This window comes from Haliotis rubra, unplaced genomic scaffold (assembly GCF_003918875.1).
Source record: "Haliotis rubra isolate DU_JTF1 unplaced genomic scaffold, ASM391887v1 Scf440, whole genome shotgun sequence".
Taxonomy (NCBI): domain Eukaryota; kingdom Metazoa; phylum Mollusca; class Gastropoda; order Lepetellida; family Haliotidae; genus Haliotis; species Haliotis rubra.
This window is the reverse complement of record NW_025767125.1, coordinates 185376-202126: the sequence shown is the minus strand read 5'-3', so window position 1 is coordinate 202126 and position 16751 is coordinate 185376. Positions and strand designations below refer to the sequence as shown.

Sequence of the window (16751 nt, the reverse complement as noted above, 5' to 3'; positions counted from 1 at the left end):
ATCACATTATCGTTACATGATATTATTCAGGAGTTGGTTTTCAATTAAGTTTATTTGAGGTTTTGATATGGCCCCCAAGGACTTCCAGAGATGGGAGTCATTGTGATTGGTGGAAACATGGATGGAATAATAACTAGGACATATTTGCGCATATCAATCAATCACAACAAAACATGGACACTGAAGCCTTGACAAGCTGATTAACATATTTGTTGTCAGTATCAGTTGAAACTACACAGTCATTTAATAGTATGATGTGCTTGAGAAACACTTGAACTGTATTGGAAATTGAGTCGTATTAGTTTTGGGAGTAGTACCATAGTAATAATAATAATAATGGATAGCATTTGTATAGCTCTAATCTCCGAAAGGACTCTTTGCGCAGTGGTATCAAGTCTAGGAATTGGTATTCATGGCATGTTATAACCTTATGATCATTATTACATAGTCACATTGGTTGACCTTATTTGGAATTTCCGGGATGTAGCTCTTGGTATCGTCTTGACAGAATTTAGTCTGACAAGCTGTGATTGTGCCAGAATAGGTCGGTGTGACCTTGACCTTTGGCTACTATGGTTGACAAATTGAAATGGATGGTAATGGGTTTGGGTCTGTTGCCGTGATTCAAAGCGTGTGTTGGAGCACTGTCACCATCCCTGTTGGATCATGGGGGCGTTCTCGTCTCCAAATTATGTCTACTCCATTTCAAAATGCATGCTTTAATGTTGTCGGCCTACTGTTTATGACACAGCTTCTGATAGTGTGCAGGCTGAATTAATTTAGAGTAGAACAAAAACCAGCTCCAACTATTAGCAAAATGCATTACCTTCCATACACGATGTTTGTGAAGGACTTCCTGGGGATTATGAGAGGATACTGCTCACTTTGAGGTGCTGTCATTGAAAGAATGGACTTGGGGCGATGACATATTGGATACTGACAGTAATGGGGCCAGGGCACAGCTGATTGCATTGTATCACATGACAGTCTTTGTACCATTTACATTCCAACAGACTGTTCTGTTGACAATAATTGCTGCAAATTAACAGGAATGTAACAAAATCTCCACTTTAGCAAGGGAAGAGGTCAAGGTCAAGAGGTGGTGAATACAAAAGTTAGCATTCACCCATTCTGATATCTCACTTCACTGTAAGGACGTTTATTGTCAAAAGGGGAAGGACACGGTTTACATCCATGATTATCAATATTAGTTACAACACTGGAATAATATCTTCAACTCGAAATGAGTGGAAGGTCGCGGGTTCGATCCCCGACTGTGTCATACCAAAAGACGTTAAAATATGGTACTTGTTGGTCCCTGCCTGGCGCTCGGCATTAATGGGTACAACAAGGACTGGTCGGCTCGGTGTCAGTATAATGTGTCTGAGAGGGGTATTCATGTTTCACTGCGGCATGGTATCTCAGTGGGCTAGCACTATAAAACCAGCTTAAGTCTGGGCTAGTACAAGCAGCCGCACCTACAAATACACACGCTTGCACGTCGTAATAGGAGCGAAATATTCTCAAGCACGACGTTAAACCCAATTTCACCTCACCTCAACTCAACTCGAAATGTTGTCCGATGAAAGTCACTGAGTGATATTGTGATATATTGTATGACTATAAATGAGACAATTCAAGGTTAGGCAGACCCATATTTTGAATATTTGTTTAACTAAAAATGAGGCAGTTAGGAAAGAATACAGTCCAACAGAAATCAATTTCAGTTTCAAAAGGCTGTTTCATTCAGACACAAATGTGACCTATATATCCAAGTACATTAATTATGTATCAAGCACCTGCTATAACTCTACTACACCAGTACATTGTCACTGAATTGTCCAGGCTGTGTGTGTATTGTTACAGCCATGAAAATGTTGAACTACTGGTTCATTTTTGAATTTGTGATGTAGAATGTTTACTCTCAACTCAGGTGATAAGTCCTTCTGTTGATCAATATGTGTGTTGTTTACAAGTTTCATCTGATGACAAAACCAATAAGTACCTAGCTCGAGTGTCTGATAAAGATGAACATTTTCATTATTTGCTTGTTTGAAGGATTCAAATGTTTGAAAGTTGGATGATATACTGAACAACAAAATTAGGGAACATGGATATTGTGGGGATATTTTTACAAAATTTTCTGCTTTATCTTAACTTAAGAAAAATATCACTAAAACATTCAAGAACCCTTTTTGAAAATTGGATGATATACTGAACAACAAAATTAGGGATCATGGATATTGTTGGGATATTTTTACAAAATGTTCTGCTTTGTTTTCACTACAGAAAAATATCACTAAAACATTTACGATCCCTTTTGTTCAATATATATGTTAAGTGCATATTTTTATTTCCTTTTTTGTAGTGCTGAATTTGCTTGAATTGTTTTTGTGTGAAGAACTTTTTGAACTGATGCCTTCCATGAATCATCATTTTCCTGATTCTACAGGTTTGTCAAGTATTTGGCGTTTTTCACCCAGCACACGGTTTTAAACATTGTGAAACAATTGAAACGACTTTTAAATTATTCAGTATAGATCTATTGATTTCTACACGTCAATCCATTTGACAATTATCAGGTGAACTAGTGATGATGGCTTACATGATGAGTACATCCGAACAAACATCTTAGAGCACTACCAAGATGTTGTACAGAACAAGAATAGGGAATTTGGCTCCCTGAAGAGATGTTTGCTTTTGACTCGTGATCCACTTGTCAATTTACTTGTCCTAGCTTGTTGTCGGGGGAATAGCATGAATAACCTGTCAGAGCCAGTTGTCATGGAACAATCATCCACTGACTGAAATTTTTCTCAAACTAAATGAGAAAATGGTCTTGTACTGAATAAAGTAAACTTTTTCAATTGATTTAATAGATACTGTAACAAATAATCCTTATTCTTAAACACAACATTTCTTGTTGAAAACATAGAAAGTACTCCATGTACTATATTGGTCCTCTTTTGAATGCTATCAGAATATTTTCAAAACGTAGATACTCCATTGGATGCTTTTGATTATTTGTTAAAAAAACAGGAATATTGATTTTTTTTGTTTGACTTCATTCATATTTACCATTGAAGTCAGCATGGAAAATACACCCGAGAGTAATGTAAAGGCATGTGCTATTAATTAGACACATGACGCTAGTACCACTAGTTTAGACTCATACAGTGTCTGGCCTGTACTACTGGCCCTAAGTGGAGACCAACAGGAACTTATGGTCAGGGTTGTGGATTCATGTCACAATATCCCAGAAGCATGTATCGATCCTCATGATGTCTATCATTGGGTTGCCTGTTTCAGATATAATTCGCACTCCCAGTCACAAAGCTGGAGTGAGTGAGTGAGTATGGTTTTATGCCATTTTTAGCAACATTCCAGCAACTTCACTGCAGGGGACACCAGAAATGGGCTTTACACATTGTACCCATGTGGGGAATCGAACCAGGGTCTTCGACGTGATGAGTGAACGCTTTAACCATTAGGCTACCCCACCGCCCCTACAAAGCTGGAATATTGCAGTGTTCAACAGTAGCCCCACCACCCATCTCTCTGTGGACTCATTTGAGGACACGAAGACCTCCAGCTATCCTGTGCCACAAATGGCAAATATGATTATGCTAAAGAGAAAGCGTTTTATTCACAGAACAGAGCTCATTTATACATTAACTCGGAGAATTTACCATCCTAATTATGAGAGTTTGTTTCATCAAGCCTGCACGCATCATATCCTGCAAATGCACAACTGTAAGCTCAGCTGGAACTAATCACTCTGCAGGCCAAAGTCCAACTCTGTACCAATGATTAGGTAAACCTGTGAACGCTGTTGCCACTGATGTCATGAATATGTGGACCATGACAATTGCTACTACAATAGTTACTATCATCAGGACACGTGTGGCATCTGGCATCAGATCTACATTATGAATTTATGTGTGAATAACATTTTGTTTTGATGTTTGTTCGATGCCATGAAATATGGAGTGCCTTATGGTTGGGTTTTTTTTAATTGTGCCCGAAAGTCAGGTGGTCCATGACCACCCTGATAATAAAGGTACACGTTCAGGACCCCTTGGTGCTTGGTTCTGGAACTATCAGATAAGACAAGGGGCACCCTAAACACCAACACAACCACATTTATGAACTCTCTATTTGAACTAAGATTGCAACATATTTTAATTTTTATTCCAAATGGAGCTTTACTTTTCTGTTAGGCCTTTTTTTTTCTTCAAGAAAGACAGAAAAAACACTTGATATAAAGCCAATGTATAAGCAACTAATAATTAATGAAAGGCCACAATTTATTAATTAACTGTCAGAAGCAACATGTTAAGTTTCATTTTCACATGTATCAGGTACCACAGAACACTGTTCAGGATTATTGTGGTGTTGTCCAGTTAATGCTAATGTCCATTGTTGTCGCTCAACAGTGATGCAATCACAGAAGTTCCATTGTATGATACAACTGCCTGGAATACTTATAAATGAAAGCCAGTAAAGTTTATGACTTGGTACGATCATGGTTTGGTACATTTTGCAAGTAGTGCTGTTGTTTCGATGGGATACATCAGTAAGTCGTGAGGAAGTTTGGATCAGTAAAAAGTATGTCATAGTTTCTGCGCAGTGTACATGTCTATGACAAGACCGCACTCGCTCTCGGTGTGGGTAACATGATCCTCCTATCGTATGTACAAGATTAGGAGCCAGCTACTGTTTTGGTGGATAATATCCAATGTTCTTACCTCTCGGTTCACTATACGGAACATGGCACTGGTTGGCAGAAGTTACGAGGACACTTGAATTGGACATTCAGGAAACTGACCACCATGATGTATCACGCTACTCTGCTACTCATCCCATGGTACACTGTCCACTGTGGTCTGCCAGAGGAGGCACCATATGAAGACAAGCGTGTAACACCTTCCTCACAGAGACAAGAGAGTATCAACATCCAGAACAAACAGTACTCCACTACCAGCTTACTGAAGCTGAGAATTAATCATTTACAGCTAGGACGTGGAGTCGTAACTGCTACATGGAGCATGTAGATTCAGCGGGGCACAACTGCTTGTGTATGTCGGTATCCATGTCAGTTCTCCATTTACCATGGAATGTCCTCCTTGTCTGTCACCCACTGCATTGACGCTAGAGATGCTTCCTTACAAACAGTGCAAACTGCATGCTTCAACTCTAAGGTTTAGTCAGCCGCAACCTGCCTGTCAGCTCATAGCCCTGACAGAACTGTGACACTAATAATTAATAAACAGTGGCAGTGTAAAGAATGGCACAATCAACGAGCCATTTCTGTAATGAACAGGGCAAGGTTTGCAGTCGAGGGCCAGTGAGAAGTTACTGGAGACAGTGAGTTGGTGCTGGAGACGTTTTGTTTCCCTTTGTGTCTCAGACCAGATGTGATTCTTGGCAACAGGTCCTTCTCCATAATGCCGTCACACCTTGGTTTGAGTTACGCCTTCAATCACTATCATCATAGTTGTGTGCACATGTTGTGTGCATATATACCACAGGGACATACGACTTGTTATACAATAGCTAGTTGAAATTGCAGCCATCCCAAGAATAGTTGAATGAAGTTATGATCGTATAACCAATGGAGCAACTCTTCTGCATTAATGAACTTAATGGACAATGATGTCTCCTGGGTGTTTAAGTCAATCACATTTCAGAACTTCCTAATGTGGAGTATGTTCATTGTGTGTCAGAGGTTGAATAAGTGATGAGGCTTGTTGGTGTCTTGTCAAAAATAGCAACATCCTGCAGGATAAATCGTCTGTGTCCTCTTTGTTTCCAGTAGTTGACTTCAGTGGAATTTCAATAAGGTAATGATTCAAGCCAATATACAATATTTAATAATCTAACTAACTCAGTATGCGCCCATCAGAGAATCCGTCTGCATTTACCGGCAGCTTTTCATGTCAGTGTATTTGAACTACTTTTCATGTCATGCTGAAAAGTGATTGTAAAATTGATTGTGAATCAGGATATTATTAACAAGCCAATACATCATCATGCTTTGAGAATTGTGAATTATTTATTTAAAAACTTGGCAGGTGCCCTTTGAAAGGTATTAAAAATATTCACTTTCTTTTAAGTCATTTGTTTCAGTTTTGAGGGATGCTTTGTACACTATGGCTGTGTTTTGGTTTGTTACTCATGATATACTGGGTGTTTCAAGTCACTAACTTTTGTGGTGAAGAGTTGCCCCCTGTTAGTGTGCCAGGATCCACTGTGTTTGGATTAGTCACATTTAGTCACTTGCCCATGATTTTCGAAAATGGTAAATGTGTCTTTCTTAGTTAACAAGGATAGGAGTGTCATTCGGTACCAGCTGCAGTTCTTTGGTTTCAAATGGATACTGTTATGAATTTGTCTTATCTAATCAGATGGATAATGGACCATTGGTAATTTTCATTGAGATTCAAGGACTAATGCCTGTCATATGCCTAACATATTTGCTATCATTTAACCTGTGTTCACATCCTAATTTGTCATTGGTCAGTGTACTGTGGAGCCCCAACAAAATTGATCAGAAGACTCCACCACTGGGAAGTTATGAAGTTCAAATGGTCTGTAATGTGCAGCTAAATTCATTTAATGAACAGGTTCCTCCAGTTGTTTCCATATCTTCAAAACATCATTGGATATGAATGGTTATTTCCTCCAATTTAGTAGGAAATGATTATTGAATTGTCTGTTATATCATGCCTTTCAAGCGTTATGACATTTATTAGCCACAGGTTAACATGGCCCATGTTTCCTGCCAGTGCATTGGGGTAATCTGTGGTGAGCGCTTTCTACACTGCCAGTGATGTTGTCAACCCATCAACCATCTACCCACTCACTCACCCACTCATCCCACCTTTCAACCCAATTACCCAGCTATCAAGAAACCCAACCACCGGATCGCTCACCCATCAAAGAACTGGCCCACCCATCCGATCCAACTTCCACATCATCCAAGTCGCACACCCATTAACCCTGATTTTAGTCCTGCTTAAACCCTCTCTGAGGTCACAGCATGTCCATGAAACAACATTCATTCACCCACCACAGTACTCTTTCCAATCCCTGGACCGTGGTTTAGTGGTTAGAGCGTCCGCCCGGAGAGCGGAAGGTCGCGGGTTCGATCCCCGACCGCCTCATACCAAAAGACGTTAAAATATGGTACTTGTTGGCCCCTGCCTGGCGCTCGGCATTAATGGGTACAACAAGGACTGGTCGGCTCGGAGTCAGTATAATGTGTCTGAGTGGGGTATTCATGCTTCACTGCCGCATGGTATCTCAGTGGGCTAGCACTATAAAACCACCTTCAGTCTGAGCTAGTACAAGCAGCCGCACATACACAAACACACGCATGCACGTCGTCATATGAGCGAAATATTCTCAAGCACGACGTTAAACCCAATCTCACCTCACATCCAATCCCTGTCTTGTATTTCCGGTCTTTAACATGCTTGCACTGGGTCTGGTGCCAGCACCACCCAGGAAAAGTTAGTTCATCTTCCTATAAGATCTAGGTGTCAATCTGGTAGTAATCAGACTGTGGAATGCACACTGGTAATAGCCCATAGAAATAAAGCAAATGCATACAGAGTTGGCAGTAGACCACACCAAGGCCCATGCAACAGAACTGTGACTGTCCAGCAACAAAGTCTCTTTTGATAATTCAAGAAAATGACTGTTCCCATGTAACCCAAAACAAGTACAATGTTGATTGGCTGGAAGCATGGCTGCTGAATATGGACAGTGCATTTATCAAGTCATATCCCAATGGTTGTGAGAAGAGATCCAAGGTGCCACTAAATATTGGATGATCAGAGTTATGCCCCCTTGTGTTATTAGGATCAGAGTGACAGGGGATAGAGGGCATTCTGGCCCAACACTTGTCTGGTTTGTATAAATGCCAGATGTTTAAATTCCCTTGAAGACTACTGCTTTTACAGTTGGGCAGAAGACCATTCATTTTGTGAATTAGTGCAAATAGGAGACACTTCCTCCAAAAATATCACTCGTTTTCAAATATATTTAAATTAACCATATATTTAAATTGTCATGCACTTATGTTATTATTGACAGACAAACTTAATATATCAGATTTGGAATGTCAATTAAATTTGTATGCTCATTTGTATATCCTTATTGCAGCTTATTTTTAACCAGTTCACTCTGAATTAGGCTCAGTAAATGTCATTGCTTATGGTATTCTGCGTAGTGCGATGGAAGTTTCATTGACACTATACTTGGTCAGAATTTAGAAATCTGATATCCGTTATTGAGAGGATAGTCATAAAATATAGAAACTTTTCAGCCAAATTCACATATTCTGATGTCATTCAAACTGTGAACCATTGATTAGTTAGTATTATTTACATTCTTAAAAGCCCTAATATGTTTCGAAGCGGAGGCCCTCAGAAATATCATCCAAGTTGACATGTTGAATACATGCGTATACAAGTCACGTATTGAATTGGATTTCACTTTCAGATCGGGTATTATTGATATGCAGCTGCGTATGAAGATAGTTCCTCCTCGGGACAAGATGTCAATAGCTGTAAATCATCAACCATTTTGAGCGATCGTTTCATTGCTTCTTTATCACTTGTTTTATTTACTAAGCAAAAGAATTGATTTGGTCTAATATCCTCTTCACACACTTTATGTTCGGCAATGTTGCTGAGAACTCTGAAAATGGTCTGCTTGGCATTTTAAAGGCAGTTAAGTCATTTGGAGTACTGGGTTGTTTATTCCACTTGAAGAGCAATAGGTTTGGGTTGACATTGGGGCATATGTATGAAAGAATATAATTTTGTATGAATAGGGAGGGATTTATCTGGTTTCTTGTTTATCAGCCATAACCATTTCTTCTCAGGGATTATAAATAACGTTTTAGGAGGGTTTGCTTTCATAACTTTTGAGTGAGCTCACAGCGGATAATTGTTATTCCATAAGATGTACCATATTGACTTCAAGGATGGATGAGTAAATCTTAAAGAGACGATCACTGCTGTGAAAGATGATGTGCAGTTGGTGTAATCCATTCATAACATACTCTAGTCATCTACGGCTCTGTAAATTGCTCTGCAGAATTGCATCTTTTTTGTGTGCAGGAAACATGATTATGGGTTTAAATCCCAATTGAGATCTGATTTGTAGGTTTGTCAGCTCCATACCGATGCTTATAGATTTCCTCAAAGGAAAATGATGAAGTGTTCATTGCTGTCCTCAAGCATTAAGTTGACATTGTATAAAATACATAACTGATACTTGGGTACATTGTATAAAATATGTAACTGATACTTGGGTACATTGTATAAAATACATAACTGATACTTGGGTACATTGTATAAAATATGTAACTGATACATGGGTACATTGTATAAAATATGTAACTGATACATGGGTACATGGTGAGCAATACGTAACCGATACTTCGGCACACTGTATAAAACAACAGATACTTTGGCACATTGTATAAAATACATAACTGATACTTGGGCACATTGTATGACATATATCCCTGATAAAGTGGAGCTTGCAACAGAAAACCAACTTAAAATATTATCAACTCAACTGCAAGATGTGTGCCCACAATGAAAGGCCGAACAATAAAAAAACAAACACACACTGATATAAATTCTTGGGTTCATGTATGTTTGTGTCATATTACCTTTTCTATTGAAGACTGAGTAGACGATTTCAAAAGTTGCATATAAATATATTTGAACTGGTTTTTTTCCCCAAACAATGGATACTCAGCAATGATATGTTGAGACAGAGCATCAAGTGTTGCTGTTAATCCATTTCTATATCAAATTCCAAGTAGCTGATGACAGAACATGACTGAAGGCTATACAGTGGAAGGGACAACAATAACACTGCTCTATGGATAAATTTAAGATGATATTGCTTCCAAATGCACCTAGAAGAAAGAGACAGCACATCTTCTCAAGAGGTTAATGGGGTTCTTGACTGTTCAATGTCGGCAAAATTGAAATTGATGTGCATCATGGAAGATAATTGAATAGATATGATACACCTACACACATTTCAGACTGAAGTGATGACTTGATGAAAATGTTACAGGAGGAGATAATTAGATTTGCTGATGTAGCACATTGGACGTGCTTAATAGATGTGATTTTTGGCCCTAGGCTGTACTTTAAGGGTTTCCATGCCGCCCACTCTGAAAAGAATGTGAAATATAGAGGGGAAAAACACCAAGGAATCTGATAGGAAATATCTTTTTGAGCAACCAAGTCTTAATTTATCTTTTTACAAAATATTTGTGTATATACTGTTAAACTGCAAGATAGTTAAGCAAGACAGGAAGGCACAGGGCACAGGAAAGGTAACAAGGAGTCTCCAGTAACAGTGCATGCCTGGCACAACTTTCACTTACTGTTTTGAGATTATAACAAATATGTCAAATTCTTTCTTACTTTGCTTAACTGTCAGCCTCAATTTCTCACGAAAAACTGCATCCTTAAAGTTCAGAAAAGGTTTGAAATTTTTGAAAATCTGTTCTCACGGGAAGATGCAATATGAAAGGCTGTTTCCACTGGAAAGAAAATCGCATTATGCCAAGACCTATCACTCTGAATTCTTTTTTTCCCTGTCATTGTTCAGGACTATAAGAACACCCTCAAGAAATGTTACAAAATTCCGTCTCTCTCGTGAAAGCGATTATGCTATTTGATGGTTTTAGTCGGTACATTGACGTAATACGTGCCTTTTGGGCATTCTTTATCAAGGGCATAGCCGATCAGGAACTCTACTCTGAGAAGAGATGTCTGAGCATGAAATTTGTCATGGCTTTTTCTGCTGTGACAAATATGCCTCCTATATCCGATTATGTTTTTATCCAGCTGACCTTCCTGTAACACCATGTGTTTCTGTTGATATTTTGGAGAGGACATTGAGAATTGGGTTCAAGGTTTTACATCAGAGGCCCTGGATCTGCTCTTGCTGAAATAGGATCTCGGGAAATTATAGGGGAATCAGAAATAAGAGTTGAGGCAAATGGAGAAAGTAATGTTTGTGGGGAAACCTAATAAAGATGGATAGGAATCGCATCCATATTTGGTTTTTAATGCCTGTCATTTTGTTCTCAGTCATGACACCGCCTTCTCCTTTTTAAAGTGTTGAGAATTTTCAAGACTTGGACCACTCCATAAAGTGACCTTTATAGCTTGACATCATAGTCTGAAGGCATGTGAGGGGTGGTTAGGTAGCCTTGTGGTTAGAGCATTCGCTCATCACGTCAAAGATCCGGGTTCTATTCCCTGACATGGTTACACCTTGTGAAGCCCATTGCTTGTGTCCCCTGCCATGATATTGCAGGAATATTGCTTAAAGCAGCGTAAAAACTCATTCACGCCATGAAGCCATGATATGTTTCGTCAATAGCTGATAGACACTTTCTGGTTTGGCTGACACTTGACAGGTTCCTACCATCTGGAATATTTCTGACAGTGGCGTAAAACAATGTTCACTCACTAATCTGACTATCATTTGACAACCATTCTACAACACTGACTTTGACATACTGCAGTGATTACTTTTTCTTCTTGTTAGTAGGGGCGGTGGGGTAGCCTAGTGGTTAATGTGTTCGCTTCGTCACCCCGAAGACCCGGGTTCGATTCCCCACATGGGCAAAATGTGTAAAGCCCATTTCTGGTGTCCCCCGCATGATATTGCTGGAATATTGCTAAAAGCGGCGTAAAACCAAACTCACTCACTCACTCTTCTTGTTAGTCTGGGTGTCGGTACAGGAGATTGTTGTAATATTGAAACACTGTTGGAGTATTTTAAATTTCATTTTAGTTTGCATTCTATATGTATCTCTGTGTGTCTCTGTGATGTCATTGCTTCATTAACTTTTAAAGAAATGCAGAATTGCAATAAGATTGATTTTCGTTTTTCCCTTCGTAGACAATTTCCAGGTTTTACAGGCCAATAGCCCATTATCAGTTGTGTTTATGGTTGTTGCATGATAGTTCAGTTGTCCAATGACATGCAGGGAGTGTTGCAGCGTGGGTAACGATGGGTTGGAGGGTTGACCTGTCTGAACCCTATGGCCAGTCTGCTGATGTGAATAGGGGAGCTCCCAATAGATCTGGCTCTCCCTTCACAGCGCAGCTCATTGTGTCATGGTATCTCTATACAGGCGGTATTGATTGCCTCAGTTTATGTAAGTTGAGGTGCTGGAATTGATGTAAAACCTTTTCCCTGTACACTACATGCAGTCTTGTGTGACTTTCATGTACATTTCTGCTTGAAGAAGCAGCCCTGTTGAGCCATGATTGCTCGTATTTCTATTGGTTGAATTAGACAAGTCGGAGTAGAAGGTAATCTTGCTTGGAGGTTATCGCCCTCTAGACTGCTTTCATTTGAACGAGACAATCCTTTCTGTAGAGGCTCAGCGGGTCATGCAGTGATTGCTCGTGCAGAAGGGTGGGTTCAACTCTGGTTGGCTCAGTGTGGCTGAAGTTTGATTTGTTCACCCAGAGAGTAGTTGATACCGCCATGGTGTTGATGAACACAGCATCAAACTGTTTGATTATGTTTTCATCACCAGAAACCTCCAAGAAAATGCCATTCAAAAGCTGAATACACACTACACAGGACTAGGAATTACCCATCAGCAATATATTTCTGACATTTTACACTTTCTTTTCATAGATGCAGAGTCATCACATGCCAGAATAATGTTAATACAACATTACATTAGTGCCTCAAGCAGAAAATTACTTTCTTATTTCCAGGTGGCTAACAAGGTTTAGATGACATTGCTGTTATTTGCTCTGCTTGTCAGATTATATTGAAATAATGTCAGAGTCTTCTACTGTTTGGATAAGAACACTTTAATATTCACTGTGACTGGAACTGAACCCAGTATGCTGCATGATAAGCATTGCATTGACCACTTGGCCACAGACTGCCTCTGATGGTTCCAATGCACTGTTTATGGCTGGGATCGAAATTAACCAAGATCTTCTACAACCTCAAGTAGCAATAACATAAAGCAATATGTCCAAACTGTTTGAAATTCTATTGCCCTAGAGATACATGAACGTTAACAAAAATGTTTTGATCAAGCAGACATGTTCTAACATCCATCGCTGTATTACTTATCTCCCTTTTGTTGATCTTGTCACTATTAACATAGCCATAAATGTTATTTTGGCGTAACGTGATCATGGTTAACAGGGACGGTTAACTGTATTCAGTCTCCAAAATGCATTAACTACTGACGACAGGTGTAAGTGCCCTTGTAAAAATTACTATAATGCATGTTTCTAAATTGAATTTGTACTTGGCGAAAAAAATGCATGCAGCTATGCATGCATGTAATGAGTCGATTATATGTAGGATAAGCTGTTGCATCAAGTTATTGGTATGAATTTATTCAACAAGGTTGTATTGATTAGACAGAGAAATATAAATTCTGCATCTAAATTGTCAATTAACTGTCTGAGGTTTATTTAATGGTTGAAGTGTGGAAAACTTGTTTTTCATTGTCATTGGTTTTTCATGGAGAATATATGTCAGAAAAGTAGTCAACTTATCTCCGGTAAAATTCAGTAAGCTACAAGAATTAAACACTTGTCCTGAGGGAATTAGTTTTGCAACTACAGATCCTGGATCTGTATAATCTATAAGTCCTTATAATGAGGTAGGTATTACTTTATAAACCAGATATGTAGTGTTATAATGAGAAGAGATAAGGCCAGTGCAAATGTTATTCTGTGTAAGGGTAAGCGGCCTCAAAACTGTACCTGTGGGGTGGAGTCGTCAGTTGCCTGTGCTTGTTGTAAGGGGTGACTTAGTGGATTGGGTGGTTGGGCTGTGTGACTGTGTGCAGTTTTATCATAGTGGTGATCAAGATAATGAGTGAGTGAGTTTTATGCGGCGGGGGACTCCAGAAATTGGACTCACACATTGTACCCATGTGAGGAATCTTCGGCATGACAAGCGAACACTTTAACCTCTTGGCTACCAAACCGCCCCTCAAGTTAATGGTTGTAGCGGTGTATGTATGACGAGGGAAAATTCTGAAATGATTGTTGTAAATGTAGAAATGTAGCAATAAGATTAGATCTGTTGATGCATGGTTGTAGCGAATTTCCTTTATTTATCATAATAATTTCATTTAGGCAGCAAACAGATCTCTACTCTTCTGTCACATTCAATTGACAATTGCTTATCTCGCATTTTTGTAATGGCAATACAACAGTCAAAACTATTTTTTGGTGTCGGAGCCAAGTTTAAGAAAAGGGTTCAGGGTTGACTGTTTGAAAATTTTTCAGGATCCCGTTGCTAATGTCACTTGCAGAGGATGCAGTCACACAGGAGAGACGAAGTTACCAGACCGCATGGACATATGGTTGCTACATTTGTATCTATGGCTGGAAGTAACTCATTTAAATGTCGGGATCTAGTAAACTTGTCTGGGAATTGTGTGGCTCCAAAAGACCTTTTGCTCTTAGAATTACTGTGAATCATTTTTCACTAGGAGTAGATCATTTGATCATTCAGATACATTTACAGGGATAGCTCTGACATTTGAGAAGCTGAGGGCCTTGTTTTGAACTGTCAACTTTGCTAACAAATACCCCCAGGAAATATCCATAACAAGTTGCTGGTTAGGAAATATCCATGAAGACAAGTTTAGCTTTGAAAGCTTCACCACATGCAAAATATGACAAAGTACACACCTCCCTAACGCAGAACTGCCCTCTCCTGTACAGAACTCACTTGCAGCTGACCATGGCCTACATAACATTGCCTTGATGTTCACAAATTATCTGGAACACCACAGTGTGCAGTCCTGGCATTACATAACAATGTGCATAACAATGTACTGCGATGTGTAACTGTCTCCCACACAATATGACAGTTCTGCCACAATGTATAACAGCTGCAGTAACAGGCAGTTTTGTATTGTGTAACACTTCTGCAGCATTGTATAATAATTAAGCTGCCATATATTACAGTTCTGCAGCAGTGTATGTTGGCTGCAGTAACAGCTCTTCCTATTGAATAACAGTTCTGCAGAAATGTATAACAGTTCTTCAACCCTTATAACAATTCTGCAGTAACAGGTCCTGCGTATTGTATAACAGTTCTGCAACAGTGCGTAACAGTCCTGCAACACTTTATAACAATTCTGCAGTAACAGGCTCTGCCTATTATATAACAGTTCAGCAACAGTGTGTAACAGTCCTGCAACACTTTATAACTATTCTGCAGTAACAGGCTCTGCCTATTATATAACAGTTCAGCAACAGTGTGTAACAGTCCTGCAACACTTTATAACAATTCTGCAGTAACAGGCTCTGCCTATTATATAACAGTTCATGCAACACCTTATAACGATTCTGCAGTAACAGGCTCTGCCTATTATATAACAGTTCTGCAACACTTTATAACGATTCTGCAGTAACAGGCTCTGCCTATTATATAACAGTCCTGCAACACTTTATAACAATTCTGCAGTAACAGGCTCTACCTATTATATAACAGTTCTGCAACACTTTATAACAATTCTGCAGTAACAGGCTCTGCCTATTATATAACAGTGCAGCAACAGGCTCTACGGTGAAACAGTTCCTTTACAATGTACTTGTGAATGTGATTGTTCCTGCTGTAGTAGATGGTTCTGTTTCAAGTGTCACCAATGCTTCCCATTCAGTCGGTTGACCCTGTTTGGAGCTAGTTTGCCAGAATGAATGTTTAACGACAGAGGGGAAGACGAGCCCTGTCTATTGATCACAGGCAAAATTCCGTTTATACATCTTGGAAGCTGAAGATAGGTCTGGAAAGGAAATTTACTGCTTACACATTCAATCTTATCACCATTTGTAGGCACAGAAGTCAAGGATTTGGCAGAACGCCACAGCATTACTCCGTTTAGTGTCACTTCCTACTCTCAGCTAGTCCTAATCGTCATAAACTCTCCAGGCTGTACCTTGCATTCATCTATTACTCTTTTTATCAAAGGCAGTTTTCTCTGTTGAATAATAGATGCTACGGTAAAAGCTTTTGTCTGTTTTGTAAGCATTCATAAAGTTTGTAATTGATACATATAACACAATTTTCGAGAATAAAGGAATGTTTGGTATCAACTGATAAATTAAAATTGATATAGGACGAGAGCGAAATACTGTGCCAAAGTCAATGCAAGAATGCATGAAATTGTTATCGTCAGATAGTTATTAATTATTTATAGCATAACCACCATTTTATTAGTACCTGTATCAGTAAAACTGGCATTAGCTTAAAGTCTGTGTCATTTGGCCATTATTTCATTCGTGGATTCTCTCATTTGAATTTTCGCTGTAAATTCTCATCTGAGTACATTATGAAATAATATTTATCTAATGAGAAGTTTAAACTGGTTTGGCTCCACTGTCTGAAGGATGCAATAGAGACTTTCTACATGATTGAATCTGTCGAAAACGTGATCGTTAATTAGGAGGCTGATGATGACAGTCAATACCACGGCTATCACTCCCAACTCACATTATCATTTACGGGTAGCAAGTAGCCGACACAGGAATCAATGAGTTATTGAACGCCTGGCTAAGTGATCGGCGCCTGTCATCGCAACAGCTACTGTACTGCTGCGTGTACACTTGAAACACACTGGTCAGCGTACTCCTTGTCATTAAATTGTCAGTGTACGAAGCACAACAAGTAACTGGTTTGTTTAGTCCTGCGATAAT

The 16751-nt window shown here is 39.2% G+C and overlaps 2 protein-coding genes and 1 non-coding gene across 4 annotated transcripts in view; 2 read left to right on the top strand and 1 right to left on the bottom strand.

The window, feature by feature from the left end:
* Positions 1-16751, top strand: part of LOC124289414 (U1 small nuclear ribonucleoprotein 70 kDa-like) — a 124402-nt gene that overhangs the window by 37070 nt on the left and 70581 nt on the right. The gene's annotated exons all lie outside the window — the stretch shown is intronic.
* The window catches only part of LOC124289413 (potassium voltage-gated channel subfamily A member 1-like), a 139903-nt gene that overhangs the window by 117535 nt on the left and 5617 nt on the right, over positions 1-16751 (bottom strand). The window contains exon 1 of one of the 2 annotated variants that reach the window (XM_046726033.1): positions 4749-5533. The exons of the other annotated variant lie outside the window; for it this stretch is intronic. Within the exon in view, the coding sequence (XP_046581989.1) occupies positions 4749-4815 (67 nt within the window). The 5' untranslated portion in view covers positions 4816-5533. Of the gene's footprint in view, positions 1-4748; positions 5534-16751 lie in introns of those variants that run through there. 2 annotated transcript variants of the gene reach the window in all.
* Trnas-gga lies at positions 7094-7167 on the top strand. The gene has a single exon. It is a non-coding gene; the product is annotated as a tRNA-Ser (tRNA).